At 42.0% G+C, this 19,771-nt stretch overlaps 1 protein-coding gene across 2 annotated transcripts in view; it reads left to right on the top strand.

The window, feature by feature from the left end:
* ATP10A (ATPase phospholipid transporting 10A (putative)) overlaps positions 1 to 13,805 on the top strand; it is a 191,658-nt gene extending 177,853 nt beyond the window's left edge. For both annotated transcript variants that reach the window (XM_059371731.1, XM_059371732.1), the window contains 7 exons: positions 1,578 to 1,654; positions 5,038 to 5,163; positions 9,415 to 9,615; positions 11,443 to 11,523; positions 11,602 to 11,706; positions 12,183 to 12,370; positions 12,510 to 13,805. In XM_059371731.1, the coding sequence (XP_059227714.1) occupies positions 1,578 to 1,654; positions 5,038 to 5,163; positions 9,415 to 9,615; positions 11,443 to 11,523; positions 11,602 to 11,706; positions 12,183 to 12,370; positions 12,510 to 13,128 (1,397 nt within the window). In that variant the 3' untranslated portion in view covers positions 13,129 to 13,805. The remainder of the gene's footprint in view (positions 1 to 1,577; positions 1,655 to 5,037; positions 5,164 to 9,414; positions 9,616 to 11,442; positions 11,524 to 11,601; positions 11,707 to 12,182; positions 12,371 to 12,509) is intronic.
* Positions 13,806 to 19,771: the final 5,966 nt, after the last annotated feature.

Here is a 19,771-nt window from a genome sequence, read left to right as displayed (position 1 = left end):
GCTACTCTCTCACACAGGACACTTCATCAGGACAGAGTTGAGGCTGGTAGAGCCTGGGTATGAGGTGGGATAGCCTTAGTGTGGTTGTTATGGAGACAGCCCTGTACATCTTCAGGGCTTTGGTAATCACTAAGGGTAGGGAGATGACCGTAGATGTGAACACATGTTTACTCTGAGTCTGTGGTCCAGGCTATGGGAAGGCCCCAGCTGTGTCCCTCTTCCAGGGAAGGCTGTTTCAGTCCACCATTGCCCTTATGTATCTGGAGTGGCTTCAGAGCTCCCTTAGCAAGTGATGTAGGTTGGTGCTGAGGAGTGTGCAGGCTAGGTGCAGGCTTCTCTGAGGTCCTCTCTATGGTGGCATGAGGACCATGCCCCCGGTAAGGCTGGTGTAACACATGAATGAATAAATTACATTTTCATAGCCTCGTCAGTGCCTGGGTCAGCCATGGAATCACTGGTGGATGGTATTCATTTAAAAAAAATGGAAGTAGTTTCTTTCTTAGAAAGAAAGAAAAAACAAAATAGAATTTCAAAAGGGAAAGTAATGGCCCATCAGAACTTTAGCTCATTTCTTTGACCATAAATGAAAGTATTGATGGCACCTAGTCCCAGGTGTCCAGCGGTTAATAATGTAGAGAACATTGTTGCCTGCCATATCTCACTTTGTTTGGAACATTCTGGGAAAAACTGCAGAGATTGTTAATGACTTCACAGAATTTCAATTTCACGAATATTGACTGATCACTCATGTTAGGCCAGTGCAAAAAGAGTACAGAAAAATCATAGAGCCGAGACATCCTATAACCAGGTTATGAATCACTCTGACTTGTATATCTGCACTTTTTGCATATTTGAAACTTGGGAGATACTCTGTGATTGGGTCCTTCTGCTGCCCTATTCCTGAGTGACAGTGACTTTAAATCTCTGCTTGCTTTTCCCCAAAGGTGATGAGATCTCTGACCTTTGTCCTCTGTTTCTAACCATTTTCTGTCAGCAGCTTGACTGAATAAATAGGGAGTTCTTCTTTATCACATCTTTAGAGGGCCCAAAGGTAAGCACCATAGCTAATAAGCTAGCTGGTAATCAGTGTACAGAAAGAGCTGTACAGTTTGCTGGGCAGAACTTAACTTCCTTTTTTCAGTTTAGAAAACCATGCATGTAAGCATGAATTAGAATAGCCTTTACTGATACGCTCTACATGTGATAAAGGCTAGAGCCTAGTAAATAGTAACGATGACGGTGATAGCATCTTTATTGCACAAGACACCGTGTTAAGGACTCTATCTCTAGGTATATGAGCCAATAATGTAGAGTGAATATTAAGCAAAACGGTGACCATGCTAGCCTGCTTTCTGAAACATCTCTTGATGTGACTGGCAATTCCAAACCCCACACCATGTTTGTTCTGACTGCTTAACTCAATTTTCCCTGGGCAGACTCTGCACTGCTTCTTCCTTACTCATCCTCATGACCCTTTCACAGGACTCAGCCCAGTAGGGACCCCATGAAGATCCGTCAAGTCATTTGATTCTGTGCATCTCAACTCAAACGATTCTTCCTGCCTATGCTGTTTCTAGGAGATGGAGCCAATGATGTCAGCATGATCCAGGTGGCAGATGTGGGTGTGGGAATCTCGGGCCAGGAGGGCATGCAGGTAAAGACCAATTAGGGCTGTCCTATGTGACTAATTGGCCCACTGTCGTACCTTGTCATAGGCTTTGTCCGACAAAGCTAAAGGGTTGGCCTTCAGTGCAATGTGATGCTCACTTTCTACTAAGCTGTAGAAGATAAGGTAGAGGTGGCTAATTCTTCATGTTTATGAAGCAGTAAATAGCTTTTCCTAGGTCCCTAAGTATATTTTTGTGAAATAAGTGGAACAGAGTTAGGCAAGGTGAGTCATCACCTTCTCTCTATTTATGGCTCATGCTTGGAAGAAAGCATGTTTTACTGTTCCATTTGAAAAAATGACTCTACTGTTGGACTGTTGGTTTACTGTTCCATTTGAAAAAATGACTCTGCTGTTGGACTGTTGGAATCTGGTATTGCTATAAAAATGGAATGTATCCATCTTGACTCACATAAAAATTTATTTCTGCCTTTTTCATTTGCCACTGTGTTGGTTCTTAACATGTGATTCAGATGCTGAACACGCAAGTTAATTAAAATTAACTTTGTTCTGGATGTAAGATCACAACGATTTCCAACATTTGATTAATTTTTAATCATGACATTTTTTTAAGTTGGTGGAGACTTTAGAAAACAGCGTTTCCAGTTTCCTTCTAAAAATTCCAGATGCTGGTCACCATTTAGTCATTGGTTGATATATTCACTGATGCAGTCAGTATTTATTCAGTGAACACTTGTATGTGCCAGGCCTTTGCAGAACTCACTAATTTTCTTACCTGACATTAAAATAACAGTAAGATGGAAAGTCCCGAGCTAGAAACCCAGTAGTTCCTCTTGGCCCATCCTTAGCATGTACCTTACTCTCTTCCTGCCTTCATTTGACCTGAGTCACTGTGTTATGTTACTTGCATGGTTTTAATTCTTCCATGAAATGAAAGTGCAGCCCAAGGTTGGACTCAACCCTGCCTTTTTTTTTTTTTTTAAGATTTTAAGTATTTATTTGACAGAGAGAGAGTAGAGAGAGCACAAGTAGGCAGAGGGGCAGGCAGAGAGAGAGGGAGAAGCAGGCTTCCCACTGAACAAAGAGTTCAACACGGGACTCCATCCCAGGACCCTGGGATCATGACCTGAGCCAAAGGCTGATGCTTAAGTGATTGAGCCACCCAGGGCACCTCATCTCTGCCTTTTAATGCCACTTAGTACATAGGGAGTGAATGGATGAACAAGATGGTTGGTTCATTCTGATGTTTTCATTATCATCTCTGTTGCACCTGTTTCCTGTAGTGAAAAGCTAACCAGGGAAGTGCCTGTAAATAGCACATGCAGAGAAATGCACCAAGTAAATACATTTTGTATGAAACACTCTCATGTTTGTGGATGGGGAGGAGACTGAGCTACCACCACTGTTCACTTCCTTAAGTCAGGGGCCAGTGCAGATATATACTTCAAGTCATGTGAGGAATGATGGGAACAGCCAAATGACAAGGCACATACCAAGGCGAAGCTTTGAGTGGGAATAACTTCTAGGTAAAACGTTGTTGGATGCTTCTGCATTTATTTGAAGCTACACTTCCTATTGAGAATACGTTATGTAAGATGACAGTAAGGCCTGATACCTTTTCTTACTGTTCCAAGTGCTCAGGTTCCCAGGGAATATTTTCCCTGCTTGCATTTTAGTCAGTCCAATAAGCAAAGGTGAGCTCTTTGGAAGATGGGCTTTGTGGGACACTTTGGTAACACAGAGACTAGGCATCTGAGCAGAGTCATCAAGAATGAGTGAGGGTGTTGGAGCCCTCCTGCTTAGCCAAAGTGAGAAGCTTATCCCAGCTGGGCAAAGGAGATCCTGCATCTCTGAGAAGCTTGGTGTTCATGGGTCATCTGGTCGCCCGTGTTTATTGAGCACTGGCACTGACTGGGAACTTAAGGTACATGGTGATCACATCTACTCTCCTGGCTCTCGTGGAATGTCCAGAAAAGTTGGGGAGACAGATACTTATTTAAAATGTACATAGATAGTCCCAACTCTTATAAAATGATATAAAGAGAAACACTGGTTTTGGTATTAAGTATTTGACAGGAAGATTTAACCTAGTTGGGAACATTTTGTAAGGCTGCCTTGACAGAGGGGCAAATAGGCTGCCTTGACAGAGGGACAAACAGGGCCTAAATTTGGAGGTGGGAAGAAGTGGCAGAAGGCTGGAGATGAGTACACAAAGCCCTCAAACCCCAGTGTTCATAGGAAGAGGAATAGAAACAGTTATTTGCTTTGAAATCCTTAACTTTGGGTTTAGAAAACAGACATTTGAAGGCTTCACACTTTTTTGTCATGTATAATGACATTATTCTGTTTCAGCTAAGGGACCACATCAACTGTGATCTAACTCTTTTCAAGGAATTATTTGACTAGAGGGAAATCAGTTGAATTTTAAAAGAAGACTTATATTTTTGTGTAGAATAATCCTCCAAAAATAAGCAGAAATCTATCTTTTCCTGACAATTTCTTTGAGTTTTTTTTCAACAGAGCAGTTCATTATATGGTAGATTCTAAGATATTCTGGGTACAAAAGGTGTCATTTTGATGGCATTTGTCTTCCCCACTTAGTTTAATTAATATAGAGGATGATACTCAGTGAAGCGAGGGACACTTTCAACCCCAGTCATCTTTCCTTTCCATGGAGGAAACCTGCTGTCCTCACTCCCTTCTGGGTAGAGTGGACACCTGTTGCCTTTTTGCAGCTTCCCAGAACTGGGTTATGTGAAGGCCAGCAGAGCCATGGGCTTGGCCTTACTTGTCACTTGTGACTGCTAAGAAGGGTCCAAAACACACCTCCCAAGAAGGCCAACTGCCTGTCTCTGATTCATAGAAAAGGGGCAGCTTTGGTTCATCTTTGGGTTGAGATCCCAATATGAATAAAATATCAAGGGGTGGAGAAGAGTAGGGAAACTGCCTCTCTGGGTTTTTATTTTTGTTTTTTGCTTGTTAAAGAAAACATGGGAAAACAGTGGGGCACCCAGGTGGTTCAGTTGGTTAGGCATCTGCCTTCAGCTCACGTCATGATCCCAGGGTCCTCTCGCTATCTCTGTCTCTCTCTCAAATAAATAAGTAAAATCTTTTAAAAAGGGGGGAGGGGCATGGGAAAACAAAAACTTTTAAAAAATCAATTACATATATTCAGAATCTTAAATGAGTACTGTAAAATGATACCCCTGAACAAGAATGCTTGCTGAGATTGATTTATTTTTTTAATTAAAAGAGATAATAAGGGAAATGGGGATAAAGTAAGCTTTGGCCAATCATGTGCACATTGTGTTTGAAACTGGATTTCTCCATTCCTTGTATTTGGGAGAGATAAGACAGACCTTAGACAGAGTACGATGTCACCAATAACAAGGACTTTGTTCCCTTTCAAGGCAGTGATGGCCAGTGACTTTGCAGTGCCAAGATTTCGATACCTAGAGAGACTCTTAATTGTTCACGGACATTGGTGCTATTCCCGACTTGCCAACATGGTGCTGTATTTCTTCTACAAAAATACAGTAGGTGTTTGATACTTCTGGTTTCTAGAGGGTTTTTTGTTTGTTTTGTTTTGTTTTTTGGTTTCTAGAGTTTTTACATCAAAAAGCCTGAGCTAAGATTTATTAGACCATCCCCTGAATGTGGCCATCTGGGCATCCCAGAGCTTCCTGTTGGTTCCATCCTCCTTGGCCTCTGTGAACTTACCCCAGGCCGAGCCTGGCCTTTCCCCCTGTAGGCTCAAGAAGTCTAGCTCACAGGGTCATGAAGGTAGCTGCACCTCTAAAGGAGAAAGTTGTAAAAACAGATCAAACAAGAATATCCATTTAGTGCTTTATAATAAGAAGTGGGGGAATCATGAGTTGCAGTGGTCTGTACAAGGTCACACAGGGAGTAGTCAAGGCTGCATTTAACCCAGCTCATTGGACTCCCAGCTCTTAGCCACTCTGTTAATGTGTTTCCTGGGAGCAGACTGCTAAGGTATCCATAGACAGGAATCCTCTAATCAGTGCTCTTTCTAGAGCAGACAGGGAAATCCAGGGATAAGCAGGAGTGCAGTGGCAGTGCTGGAGTCCGAATGAGAACACTTAGTCATGCTGTGATCCCAATACTGAATGGCCTCTGTGGAAACATAACCACACTGGGCCAGGTGTGTGAGTCCCCTGGTCAGGACACAGATATAGGGCCCCAGGAACAGGGCCACCAGCAGGTCTTTGCCACACTTTCTCCGGTGCTGTCAGGGCAGACGTGCCCCCTTCTGGCAAGCTCTGTCTATAACTGACCATCCAGTTAGGTCATGCCCAGGCCTGGCTGACTGATTATAATTCTGTCTCTCCAGAGACTCTCTTCCAGGGCCATGCTCCATTTCATGTTGATCCTAATGTTTAACGCTTAGGTCTTTTATTACTAAGCCCTTGGCAGACAGGTGTCCTTTTCCATAGTCCTCTAGCACGGATGCCATGGCCGTTTTAGAATCCTTATCTACTCATAGGTAATGGGTTGACATTCTGCTAAGAAGTTGAGGAGTTGCTGCTTGTTGCTCTTGTCTCTAAAACTTTGTGGCTGAATATACAAACAAGGAGACAAAATAAATAAATTCTTGGGGTAAGTGATCTTTCAGGGTAGTTCCACAATTCTGCCACATTGGATGCCACAATTCCAGTGTCAGGATCATCCTATACTCTCCTAAAAAAGAACAAAATACAATAAATTAAAAGATATCTATGTGTCTATATATATGTGTGTGTGTGTGTGTGTGTGTGTGTGTGTGTGTGTGTGTATAGAGAGAGAGAGAGAGGGAGAGAGATATTTTTTTCCTCTTTCCATTAAAAGATCTCCCTGCTAGCTCTAAACTGCCATCGGTGTAACTCTTGTTCGTCTTCCTGTTTGCTCTGGAGATTTAGACCCATCTACTTTTCCCAACACTCTTGCTCCCCTTACTCTCACCCATTTTTCAAAATGTCTTCTAATAAATGAATACAAATACCCAGGATCAATCACATCATGTCTAATTTGATCAGTTAGGTCCTGGAAATTAATTCGGATTAGGTTCTGCCTGGGATTGTGTCCAAGTAAGTCTGTGCCATGCTTCCCTTGGCCTTGGCCAGTTACTCCCTGCTTTCTCTCAACCACCTGGCATTGCATCCCCAGAGCTGAGGCCCCATGCATATACTTACAAGCCTAGAATTTCCCAGTTCCCAAAGAGGTGGAGGGATGCTTGAGTATAGATGAGTGAGGCTGAGAAGGTAGAACCCCAGCTGTTTCTGTCATTAATTTTTGTGCAATCTTGAGCAAGTTACTTGCTTTCTAGGGATTTTTTTTCCTTTATTTGAAAACAAGGCATGAGAGTTGAGCTCTGATTTTCCATAATTCCTCATGAAAATTTCTCAGACTGAGGGGAGGGAATTCAGCATTTCAGTTTCAAATAAGTGCCAGAGTGGCCACCTGAATGGGCACAGCCTCCTGCCTGGCATGATGAATCTGTCCTCATAGAGGGGATGGGAAGGAGAAGGCATAAATTAGAATCTGGAGATAAAAAGTTCAGAACCGATAGTGCAGCATTTGTAACGGGAGAGCGCAAAATGAAACCTGGTTGTCAGGGCTGGGGCTGCTGCCAGAGGGCTGCAGGTGGCCTCGGGCCTCGTCTTCCTTCCAGCTTCCTCCCAGCTTCCTCCCCCAGGAGCCCATCTAGGGCTTAGCCCTGCTCCCAGGGCACCTGCATCCATAGCAGCCCCTTGTGGCAGCTGGGTAAGGAGGAGCTGAGTCAGCCCGTGCCCCACACAGCGGGGCTAGGGATCAAGCCCAAAGCTTTTCAGTTAAGAATCAGACCTTGAAGAATATATACATAATACAGCAGAGCGCTCTCTTCCCCCAGCCCACCACCCCTGAATGCCACCACCCCCGTAGAAAATGAGCTAGAAGGAAACAAACTGAACAAGAGCCGGAAGAGTCCCAAGGGGACCGCGGAGATGCAAGGCCTCTGTTAACAGGTGCTCAATCTAGTTGAGAAGTGCAAGGATAATTACTCTACCTCCAAAAGTGAGAAATTCATTAGTTTTAGGAGTAAGTTAGTCTTCCCTTCCAATAAAGAACAGAAAAGAAAAGTTTCCATAGCAGCAGTAGTTTGGGAAGAAGGCTTTTGGGTACTATAAGGAAAAAATGTCAATTAACTAAGTACTTTTCCTCCTCTTTCTCTTGACTCCAGTTGTTCACTGATGAGTCATTAGGCTGAGCCTGTGGGGGTGGGTGAGAGAAAGTCAGCCGTGGGAGTGAGAAGGGAAGAAAATCAATGAAAATCCCAAGTCTGTCAGTTTTCGGTGTGGAAGGGTAAGTTGCACTAAGTCATAGATTGAAACAAAACTTGGAGGATATGTGTCATTGCTTCCTGATCTTCAGACCAAGCCATTTGCAGGTCCAGAAACCAAAGCTCAGAGAAGGTAAGTGACTGAGTCAAGGTCAGAAAGAAAGATAGTGGCAACTTCAGAACCAAAACCCAGGCCATTACCTGAGGTCCCCTGCAGAGAATGTTCTCCACCTGGGGGTGTCTGCCCTCCAGGCCAAGACCCACAAGTGGTTTGAACAGGTCAGCTTTTATTACTCACACAATGGCCATAGTCAAGTCATTCAACATCTTGGACCTGAGATTCCTTTTCTCTGAATCGAGTAAGCACACTACCCTGCTTGAGCCTCATAGGAAATGGCTGTACTGCTAACTGAAACAACAATAAATCACAGTGTACAAGGAGACTGTGTGAGTACTTTAAATGTATTAGTTCATTAATCCTCACAACAGCCCAAAGCTAAGTACTGTTAGGGGGTGCCCATTTCAAGGACAAGGACACCGAGGCAGAAAAGGGTCAAATGATCTATGCCAAAATATACAGCTAATAGGTTAAATGCTTTTACATTGCTAAATTGCCATGCCCCATGTAAACTCACTCAAGCCACTGATGTTCAGTGATCAGGTAATAAGGGGAAGAGATCCCCTCAACTCCTCCTACTGAGCATGGACTTGAAGAAGCTGCTCATTCTCCCTGACCCTCACTTTCCTGTTCAGCAAGGCAGGGATAACTTTGAGAACCAGTGATTATACCTATACCTCATCTGCCATTAGAGTTCCCAGTGGATATCTGGGCTTGGTCACAGCAGCAACCCTGGTATCATCGTTGACTTTGTTGCTGTGCTTGTGTGTGTTCCCCCTGCCGTGGGAATCAATAATTGCCCACTGTTCCTCATCAGAAAGGGTAAGTAACTAAAGAGAGAAGCAAGATCTGAGATGTAAAATAGATAGGTTTGGTTTAGGATCACAGAGGACAGCTACCAGGGAAGGTCCCTGCTGTACCTTTATGGGGAATTTCTATACTCAACTGGACCTTATCTCCTCACCTGGCTGTAGTAACAAGATACAACGAGTTTGTCCTGTTAGTTAAGGGACTGTCAGGAAGGACCTATCCAGCACTTTCATAGATGCTCAATAAATGCTATTCCATTTGATCTGCATTTCCTGTGGGCTGTTATCAGTATCGTCTCTCTGTGGGCTGTCCTTGGGAATTTTCATCTCCAATTGCCAGTCCTTCATGCTGAAAGAAATGAGGAGAGAGAGAGAGAGCGAGCATGTGTGAGAGCGTGCTATAAGATTAGAGCTTTGAAGGAAATTTCTGCCTCTAAATTCAATCTTTATAGTCAAATTCTACAAAACCCTTAGATACCTTGGATATGAATCTGCAAGGACAGCTAAGAATTGCTTGTCCCCATTCTTCCTTTCTTGATTTCAGATGTTCGTGGGCCTCCTGTTTTGGTTCCAGTTTTACTGTGGCTTCTCTGCATCTGCCATGATTGACCAGTGGTATCTGATCTTCTTTAATCTGCTCTTCTCGTCACTTCCCCAGCTCGTGACTGGGGTGCTGGACAAGGACGTGCCAGCTGAAGTGCTGCTGACTGAACCACAGCTCTACAAGAGTGGCCAGAACATGGAGGTGAGGCTCCATTCCTGCCCCCATCTCCTATTGCTTGGCCCTCCCACTCTCCACATTCACCTACAGAGAATGAAAGTCTCTACACCTCCCTTTAAATGGACATCCTGGGGGAAATTGTTAAAATTTTGGAAAATAACCAGCAGGAGGTAAAAAATGGATTCTATCTACTTAATTGTGTAGGAGCTGTGTATTAAGTAGAGTGAGGTTAATGGTTGGAGTGATGGTATCCTGGTATATGCATATGTCCAAACTCATCAAGAAGTATACATTAAATGTGTGAAGTTTTTGTGTACCAATGTACCTCAGTTAAAAAAAAAAAAAGAGGGAGGTTAATAGAAAAAAATATATAATGACATGAAAATTCTCTATACCAACAGTCTCCAGGAGCCTAAGGAAAGTCCACTTGGAATCGAAGTCAGGGTCATGTGGATTGCTGCCTCCTGCACAGGGATTTTTCTAAAACAATCCCCTCAAAATGTGATTTATTTTGAATGGGAACTAATCAGCAGATAAACCCATGGAGAATCCATTGAAAGAATAAGTGAATACAAGCAGATATAAGTATATGTTTACATCAACACAACACATAGATTGACATGCTAATTACTAACTATTCCTACCAGCATTTAAAGTTGGCCCTCTAAGTGCTTCTCTTTGCTAGTTGGAATTATTGTATGTGTGCAAAGGGAATGGAGCTCCCTATGTCTTACAATAGTATCTGATTTAGAATTTGTTTACTTTTGAGTTGACTTCCCCTGGTCACCTTCATTGACACTGGGTTCCCTCAAGGTAGGCAGCAGGGGTGGGGCTGTGGGGTGGGAACAACTGAGGGTCAAGCAGATGAGGGCCTCTGCATGATACCTTGCACTGGAGGAATGGCTGTACTCAGCTTGTCCTCCTGTCCTTGGCCAGGGGCTGGGGCTGGCCAAGGGAACAAGGCACAAGAAGATTGTCCTGTGGAGATAGAGGACTGAAGGAGGGGCCTAGCCAGCACTTTCTTAAGTGCTCGGTAAGTGCTCATTCAGTCCAATCTACATTTCCTGTAGGCCAGTACCAGCCCCAGCTGCTTAGGAGCTCAGAGTCAACTACAAATGTAGTTGCCCAGGAAATGAAGTCTTGATCAGTCCATATCAAGGTCATTTTGCCCTCAGTGTACAGCTTTTTTATTTTAACATTGAACACTTCCATGATCCATTTTTTTAAAAAGACTCACTCTTAAGAAACATTCTAGGGGACCCAACAACAAAGGGCAGCAACATCATGCAAAGTAGGAGCAGAAGAACTCAGATTAGAGCAGGACATGCAGAATTTGAAGTGCTGTTTCCTATTGTAGAGAAATGCTCCCTTGGGGACACCTGAGTGGCTCAGTCAGCTAAGCGTCCAACTTGTGATTTTGGCTTAGGTCATGATATCAGGGTGATGAGATCAAGCCCCATGTTGGGCTCCATCATCACTGGGGAGTCTGCTTGAGATTCTCTCCCTCTGCCCCTCCCCCTGCTCTCTCTCTCTCAAATAAATAAATCTTGCTTTAAAAAAATGCTCCCTCTTAGGATTTAGGCAGTCGTTTTATGTGTCTGCTGTTGACCTAGATCTAGAGAAGCTGGTCTTGTGGACAGATGCTCTGAATGATTGACCCAGCTGCAGATGATGCCTCTGCAGACGTTCTTGTAGTCCCTCTGTGACCCGACCCCAACTCGCCAAAGTCTTGAATTAGCAAGTTCCCCTGGGGTGCTTATCTTGTGCATTAATGGCCCTGTACTACTGGAAGACATCATTTGAAGAGATTCTTACTTTTCTATAATTTCTGTGCTTGTTTTTGTGTCTAAGGAGTATCGGCCACGCACGTTCTGGTTAAACATGGCTGATGCTGCCTTCCAGAGCCTGGTTTGCTTTTTCATTCCTTACCTGGTAAGTTGGCACCTGGAACAGCCTTTCTCACCAGCTTCATCCAGTGACCCACAGACATAGGACACTACTGTCTTTCAGGCCTACTATGACTCAGACACAGATGTATTTACCTGGGGAACCCCAATCACGGCCATCGCGCTGTTCACCTTCCTTCTGCACCTGGGTATTGAAACCAAGACCTGGGTAAGAGCTGTGGGCATGATCCCAGGGAGTGCTGATGCTGCAGGCCCCACACTCCCAGGCAGATTCCATGACATCTAGAAGATTTCTGAGCAGACAGGTGACTTCAAAGCCAGCTTCACTGTGGAGAAGGGAAACAAGTACATGGGCCCGCCACATGTGTATTAGAGCTCCTTGGTGTGGGGACTGCCACATCCTGACTGGTGTCTTCACCTGGGCAGCACTTTGCTCCTTCCTGCCTGCTCTCCTCTTCTCCTCTGCCTCATGCTGGCCTTTCCCTCTGTCTTTCCTTCCTATGCCTGACTTCCATCTCCTTGACTGTGCCCAGGGTGTTTCACTGATGCCAAAGGCTTCATCAGACCCTCCCAGCTGCCTGTGCCACAGACCCATGTTTTCACCAAGCCCTGAGAACAACTATGCACTGATGGATAACCAGTGCAACTCTATTTAAATAAATGCCCTTTCTCTTTCCCCCTTAGACCTGGCTCAACTGGATAGCTTGTGGCTTCAGTATCCTTCTGTTTTTCACTGTGGCTTTGATTTACAATGCTTCTTGTGAAACGTGTTATCCTCCGTCCAACCCTTATTGGACTATGCAGACATTACTGGGCGACCCTGTATTCTATTTGACTTGTCTCATAGCACCTGTTGCTGCACTGCTTCCCAGGTGGGTATCAGGGACAGTGTCCCTCAAGTCTTAAACGAGTTCTGAGAGCATTCTCAGACCTCTATTTTTATAAAATGAAACTCTCAGAAGATTCAAAGTCACCACCCACAGATGAATGTTTTGTATATGCTCTTTCCAGATTGTTTTTCAAAGCCCTGCAGGGGAGTCTTTTCCCCACCCAACTTCAGCGGGGGCGCCAACTGGCCAAGAGGCGCCCCAAGAAACTCATTGCTCCCAAAGAGAACTTTGCTCAGGGACACCCTTCAGAAGAACCCAGAACTGAGTCATCAGAACAGAAGAGCATCAGTACCTCTGGACCCCTATCCCAGGATTGCACCTCACAGGCGTCATGGCACGTACAACAACCAGCCTGCTCCCCAGAGGCTAGTGGAGAGCCCAATGTGGTGGACATGAATGTACCTTTAAAGGAAGACATTCTGCTGGAGGGACTGAGCAGTCAGGCCCCGGGGTCCTCCATGCCAAGGGAGCCTGTCCTGGAAGGATGTCCTGGGGACTCCAAGATGAAACCCACCCATACCAGCAGGGCAGCCCCCCTGTCATCCATTTTCAACCTGCCTAACTTCAGCTCCCTCAACTGGATTTCCTCCCTCTCACTGGTCAGTGGGCTGGGAAGTGTCTTACAGTTCTCTCGAAGTAGTTTACAGATGGACAAACAGGACAGCGAGTTCTTGCCCAGCCCACCTCAGCCAGACCAGGATCTGTGTGGCTTAAGCAGGCAGACCACTGACTACTTCTAGGAACATCTTCCAGAGACTGCAGTGGATAGCTGTAGCAGTGAAAACCTTGAAATGGCCTCTCTCTTTTTTTTTTTTTATAACTTAGATGTTATATTATTTATGTTTATTATTTGCACAGAAGAGTTCTAGTGAGATGTATTTTATGTTTCCAAGGCTAACACAGGAAATGAAAGGTACCAAAAAAGAAAGTTTATTTTTTAAAAGTTCTAAGTAGAATATATTGAAAAGAAAAATGAGAGCTTTAACATTTATAAAAGTTTAAAGAAGAGTAACACTTGAAAAGTGTGGTTAGATTTATTTTTTCATCTCATTTTATAAGAAAATGCAATATGATTGATATTCTCCAACATGAATGACCTTTGCTTTCCCCATGTGAAAATGTGTGTATGAGCTCAGTGAATCCCAGTGGGTGTGGACAGCAGTGAGGGGAGATGACAGGGCAAGAATGCAACTTCTCTGTCCTTGTCCCCTGTTCTCCCACACTGCCTCCACCAGCCTGGGAGAGCTTGGCTCTGTTTCACCCAGAAAAGGGAAGGAAGGAATGCACGCAAGGAGTTCATCCCAATGTTGAAATCTATGCAGGCATTCTATAAAGATCACCTTGTAGGTATTACGGTCCCTATGTAGGGTCTTGCCTGTCAAAATCATAACAAGCAATAAACAACCTTCACTTTGCAAAGAGAATGGGTCCTGTTGCCATTATTGTGTGAAGTTATTAATATGTGACCTAACAGCATGTTCTGAGTACCACAGGGTGCTTCCTCATGGAAAGTCCTTTTAAACACCGTGAAGAATACAGCTGGGTGCCCCACACTGTAATGCTATGACCCAGGTTACATCATGGCTCCATACATTAGGCTACCAGCCCCACAGACTCTTTCTGTCAAGAGGCTAGGCTTTTGGGGCACCTGGGTGGCTCAGTGGATTAAGCCACTGCCTTCGGCTCAGGTCATGATCTCAGGGTCTTGGGATCGAGTCCCGCATCGGGCTCTCTGCTCAGCAGGGAGCCTGCTTCCCTCTCTCTCTCTCTCTCTGGCTGCCTCTCTGTCTACTTGTGATTTCTCTCTGTCAAATAAATAAATCTTAAAAAAAAAAAAAAAGAGGCTAGGCTTTTTAAGTATGTATCTTTAGACATTTGTCATATGAGTCATTATTTCTGTTCCTCTAAACAGAGGGAAAGGGAGGAAAATTGAAATATCCAAGGCAATTAATTATATAGCATTCCCTCTACAGAGACCTCTTTTTGCACTTAAAACTGTTTTTTTTAAACTTTTATTTAAACTCAACTTAGTTAACATATAGTGTATTATTAGTTTCAGGGGTAAAATTTAGTGATTCATCAGCTGCATATAACACCCAGTGCTCATTACACCAAGTGCCCTCTTTAATGCCCATCACCCAGCTACTTCACCCCCTCACCCACTTCCCTCCAGCAACCTTCAGTTTGTTTCCTATAGTTAAGAGTCTCTTACGGTTTGCTTCCCTCTGTTTTTATCTTATTTTTCCTTCTCCTCCCCTATGTTCTTCTGTTTATTTCTTAAGTTCCACATATGAGTGAAATCATATCATATTTGTCTTTCTCTGACTTATTTTCCCTAGCATAATACCCTCTAGTTCCATCCACATCATTGCAAATGGCAAGATTTCATTCTTTTTGATGGTTGAGTAATATTCCTGTGTGTGTGTGTGTGTGTGTGTGTGTGTGTGTGTGTACTCACCCACACCCCACATCTTCTTTATCCATTCATCTGTCAGTGGACATCTGGGTTTTTTCCATATTTTGAATATTGTGGACATTGGGGTACATACACACCTTTGAATCATTATTTTTGTACCTTTTGGATAAATATCCAGTAGTGCAATTGTTGGGTCCTAGGGTAGTTCTATTTTCAACTTTTTGAGGAACTTCCATAACATTTTTTCTGAGTAGCTGCAGCAGTTTACTGTCCCACCAACATTATAAGAGGATTTCCCTTTCTCCTCACCCACATCTGAGTTATTAATTTTAGCCATTCTGACTGGTGTAAAGTGGTATCTCATTGTTGTTTTGATTTGTACTTCCCTGATGATAAGTGATGTTGAGCATTTTTCCATGTGTCTATTATCCATTTGTATGTCTTCAATGGAGAAATGTCTGTTCATGTCTTCTGTCCATGGATGGGATTTTTTGTTTTTTTGGGTGTTGGAGTTTGATAAATTCTTTATAGATTTTAGATACTGGCTTTTTATCTGATATGTGTGAATATCTTCTCCCATTCCACAGGTTGACTTTTGGTTTTGTTGACTATTCCCTTTGCTATATGGAAGTCTTTTATCCTGATGAAGTCCCAATAGTTCATTTTTGCTTTTGTTTCCCTTGTCTTTGAAGATGGATCTTGCAAGAAGTTGCTGTGGCCAAGGTTGAAGAAGTTGCTGCCTATGTTTGCCTTTGGAATTTTGATGGATTCCTGTCTCATTTTTAGGTTCATTCATCCCTTTTGAGTTTATTTTTGTGTATAATGTAAGAGAATGATCCAGTTTCATTCTTCTGCTTTTGGCTGTGCAGTTTTCCCAACACCATTTGTTGAAGAGACTTTCTTTTTTCCACTGGCTATCCTTTCCTGCTTTGTCAAAGGTTAATTGATCATAGAGTTGAGGGTCCATTTCTGGGTTCTCTATTCTGTTCCATTAATCTATGTGTCTGTTTTTATGCCAGTACCATACTATCTTTATGATTACAGCATTGTAATAGAGCTTGAAGTCTAGAATTGTGATACCTCCAGCTTTGGTTTTCCTTCTCAACATTACCTTTCCTATTTGGGGTCTTTTGTGGTTCCATACAAATTTTAGGATTGTTCTAGCTCTTTGAAAAAATGCTGGTGGTATTTTGATAGGGATTGCATTAAATGTGTAGATTCCTTTGCATAGCATGGATATTTTAAAAGTATTAGCTCTTCCAATCCATGGGCATGGGACATAGAATGTTTTACCATTTCTTAGTGTCCTCTTCAATTTCTTTCATAAGTGTTCTATAGTTTTCAGAATACAGATCTTTTTCCTCTTTGGTTAGGTTTATTCCTAGGCATCCTATGGTTTTTAGTCCAACTACAAATGGGATCAAATCCTTGATTTCTCTAATGCTTCATTGTCATTGTACAGAAATGCAACTGACATGTGTGTTAATTTTATATCCTGAAACTTTGCTGAACTCTTGTATCAAATCTAGCAATTTTTTGATGGAGTCTTTTTGGGTTTCTACATAACATATCATCATGCCATCTGCAAAGGGTGAAAAGTTGCCTTCTTTGCCAATTTTATTTCTTTTTGTTGTCTCATTGGTGAATCTAGGCCTTCCAGTACTATGTTGAATAACAATGGTAAGAACAGACGACACTGAGAGCAAAAAAGCTCTCAATTTTTCCCCGTTGAGGATGATATTAGCTGAGGATGATATTAGCTAATTAGCTAATTAGATATTAGTCTTCTGTATATGACTTATGATGTTGAGGTATGTTCCCTCTATTCCTATATGGTGGAAGGTTTTTATCAAGAAAGGATGTTGTATTCTGTCAAATGATTTTTCTGCATCTATTGAGAGGATCATATGGTTCTTATCCTTTCTTTTATTAATGTGGTATATCACATTGATTGATTTGTGAATGGTGAACCACCCCCACAGCCCAGGAAAAAATCCCACTTGGTTCTAGTGAATAATATTTTTAATGTACTGTTGCATCCTGTAGGCTAGTATCTCAGTGAGAATGTTTGCATCCATGGTCATCAGGAATATTGGTCTGTAATTCTCCTTTTTAGTGGGGCCTTTGGTTTCGGAATCAAGGTGATACTGGTCTCATAGAATGACTTTGGAAATGTTCCTTTGATTTCTATTTTTTGGAACATTTTCAGAAAAATGGGTATTAATTCTTTAAATGTTTGGTAGAATTCCCCTGGAAAGCCATCCAACCCTGGGCTTTTGTTTATTGGGAGATTCTTGATTACTGATTCAATTTCTTTGCTGGTTATGGCTCTATTCAAGCTTTCAATTTCTTCCCCTTACAGTTTTGGTAGTTCATATGTTTCTAGGAATTTACCTATTTTAAGATTGACTAATTCGTTGGCATGTAATTTTTCATAATATTCTCTATAACTTTTTACATTTTTGTGGTGTTTGTTTTGATGTCTCCTCTTTCATTCATGATTTTATTTATTTGGGTTCTTTCTCTTCTTTTTGATAAATCTGGTTAGGGGTTTATAAATCTTATTATCTTCAAAGAACCAGCTCCTAGTTTTGTTGATCTGTTCTACTGATTGTTTGTTTTGTTGTGGTGGTGGTTGTTTTTAGATTTCTGTACTATTTATTTCTGCTCTAATCTTTATTATTTCTCTTCTCCTGCTGGACTTAGGCTCTATTTGCTGTTTTTTTCCCCAGCTCCTTTAGGTGTAAGTTTATGTGGTATATTTGAAACTTTTCTTGATTCTTGAGGTAGGCCTGTATTGCAGTATACTACTCTCTTAGGATTGCCTTTTCTACATCCCAAAAGATTTGGACTGTCATGTTATCATTTTCATTTGTTTCCAGTTTTTCTGGAATGGTTTAACTGTTCATTCTCTATGTATTTGTGATCTTTCCAAATATTTTCTTGTGGTCTTCACGTTTCATAGCAGTGTGGTCAGAAAAGATGCATGGTGTGAACTCAGTATTTTTTTTTTTAAAGATTTTTTTTTTTTAAGATTTTATTTATTTATTTGACAGAGAGAAATCACAAGTAGATGGAGAGGCAGGCAGAGAGAGAGAGAGGGAAGCAGGCTCTCTGCTGAGCAGAGAGCCCGATGCGGGACTCGATCCCAGGACTCTGAGATCATGACCTGAGCCGAAGGCAGCGGCTTAACCCACTGAGCCACCCAGGCGCCCAGTATTTTTGTACTTCCTGAGGGCTTATCTGTGACCCAGTATGTGATCTATTCTGGAGAATGTCTCCTGTGCACTTGAAAAGAATGTGTATTCTGCTGCTTTAGAATGAAATGCTCTGAATATATCTGTTAAGTCCATCTGGTTCAGTGTGTCATTCAAAGCCATTGTTTCCTTGTTGATTTTCTGCTTAGATGATCTGTCCGTTGCTGTGAGTGGGGTGTTAAAGTCCCCTACTATTACTGCATTATTATCAATGAGATTCCTTATGTTTGCTATTGATGGGTGTATATATTTGTGTGCTCCCAAGCTAGGGGCATAAATATTTACAATTGTTAGATGATCTTGTTGGATAGACCCCTTTATTATGATATAGCACCCTTCTTCATCTCTTATTACAATCTTTGGTTTAAAATCTAGTTTGCCTGTATAAGGATGGCTACTCTGGCTTTCTTTTGATGTCCATTAACATGATAGATTGTTCTCCACCCGCTCAACTGGAGGTGTCTTTAAGTCTGCACTGAGTCTCTTGTAAGCAGCATATTGATGGATTTTGTTTTGTTTTGTTTTGTTTTTATCCATTTTGATGCCCTATGTCTTTTGATTGGAGCATTGAGTCTATTGGTGTTCAGAGCAATTGTTGAAAGATACGAATTTAGTGCCATTTTATTCCCTGTAATGTCACTGTTTGTGGAGTTTCTCTGTTCCTTTCTAATCGTTGTTGTTTCGGTCTTTCTTTCCCACTCAAAAGATCCCCTTTAATATTTCTTGTAGCACTAGTTTAGTGTTCACAAATTCCTTTAGTTTTTATTTATTCCTTTATCTCTCCTGTTCTGATGACATCCTTGAATGGATAAAGTTTTCTTGGCTACATATTTTTCCCATTTAGCTTGTTGAATATATCATGTCAGTCCTTTCTGACCTGCCAGGTCTCTGTGGACAGGTCTGCTGTCAGCCTTATGTTGATACACTTGTAGGTTAAAAACCTCTTGCTCTTTGAGCTGCTTTCAGGATTTTCTCTTTATCTTTGAAATTTACAATCTTATAGGTTGAGATGTTGACCTATTTTTATTGATTTTGAAGGGGGTTCTCTGTGCCTTCTGGATTTGAATGCCTTCCTTACCCATGTTAAAGTATTAGCTATAATTTATTCAAATTCTAGCCTAATTTGTTCTCAAAATTAATGAGAGCTGTAATTTGTTCAAATAAACCTTCTGTCCCTCTCTCCTGCTCTTCATCATCTGGAAACTCTGGTATCTGGATATAATTTTACTTATGGAATCACTGAGTTCCCTTAGTTTACCTTCATGATCTAACAGGTTTTTTTTTCCCCTCTTCTTTTCTGCTCCTTTATTTTCCACCATTTCATCTTCTGTATCACTGATTCACTCTTCTGCTTCATTCATCCTCATTTTTATGGCCTCCAGTTGGGACTGCATCTCAGTAGTTTAATTCCCTGGCAGTGAGTACTGCCTCCTGTTCTTTCTTTTGGGGTGAATCTCTCCATCTTGTCATTTTGTCCAGAAAAGAATATAAAAAGAAAAAAAAAAACTAAAACAACAGTAATGATAGCAACAAACAGAAAACAAAACAAAACAAAAAACTTGTTCCTGGGTGTGCTTTGTTCTGCTTGTTAAAAGAAACTAGATCCCAAAATAAGAAAGAAAGAAAAAAAATATATACACACACACACACACATAAAAATAAAATGAAAGGAAATAAAAAATTAAAATATATAAAGTATATATAAAAATA

Source organism: Mustela nigripes, chromosome 13, assembly GCF_022355385.1.
Source record: "Mustela nigripes isolate SB6536 chromosome 13, MUSNIG.SB6536, whole genome shotgun sequence".
Taxonomy (NCBI): Eukaryota; Metazoa; Chordata; class Mammalia; order Carnivora; family Mustelidae; genus Mustela; species Mustela nigripes.
The sequence above is the reverse complement of the archived record's forward strand: the minus strand, read 5'-3'. Positions and strand labels throughout refer to the sequence as shown.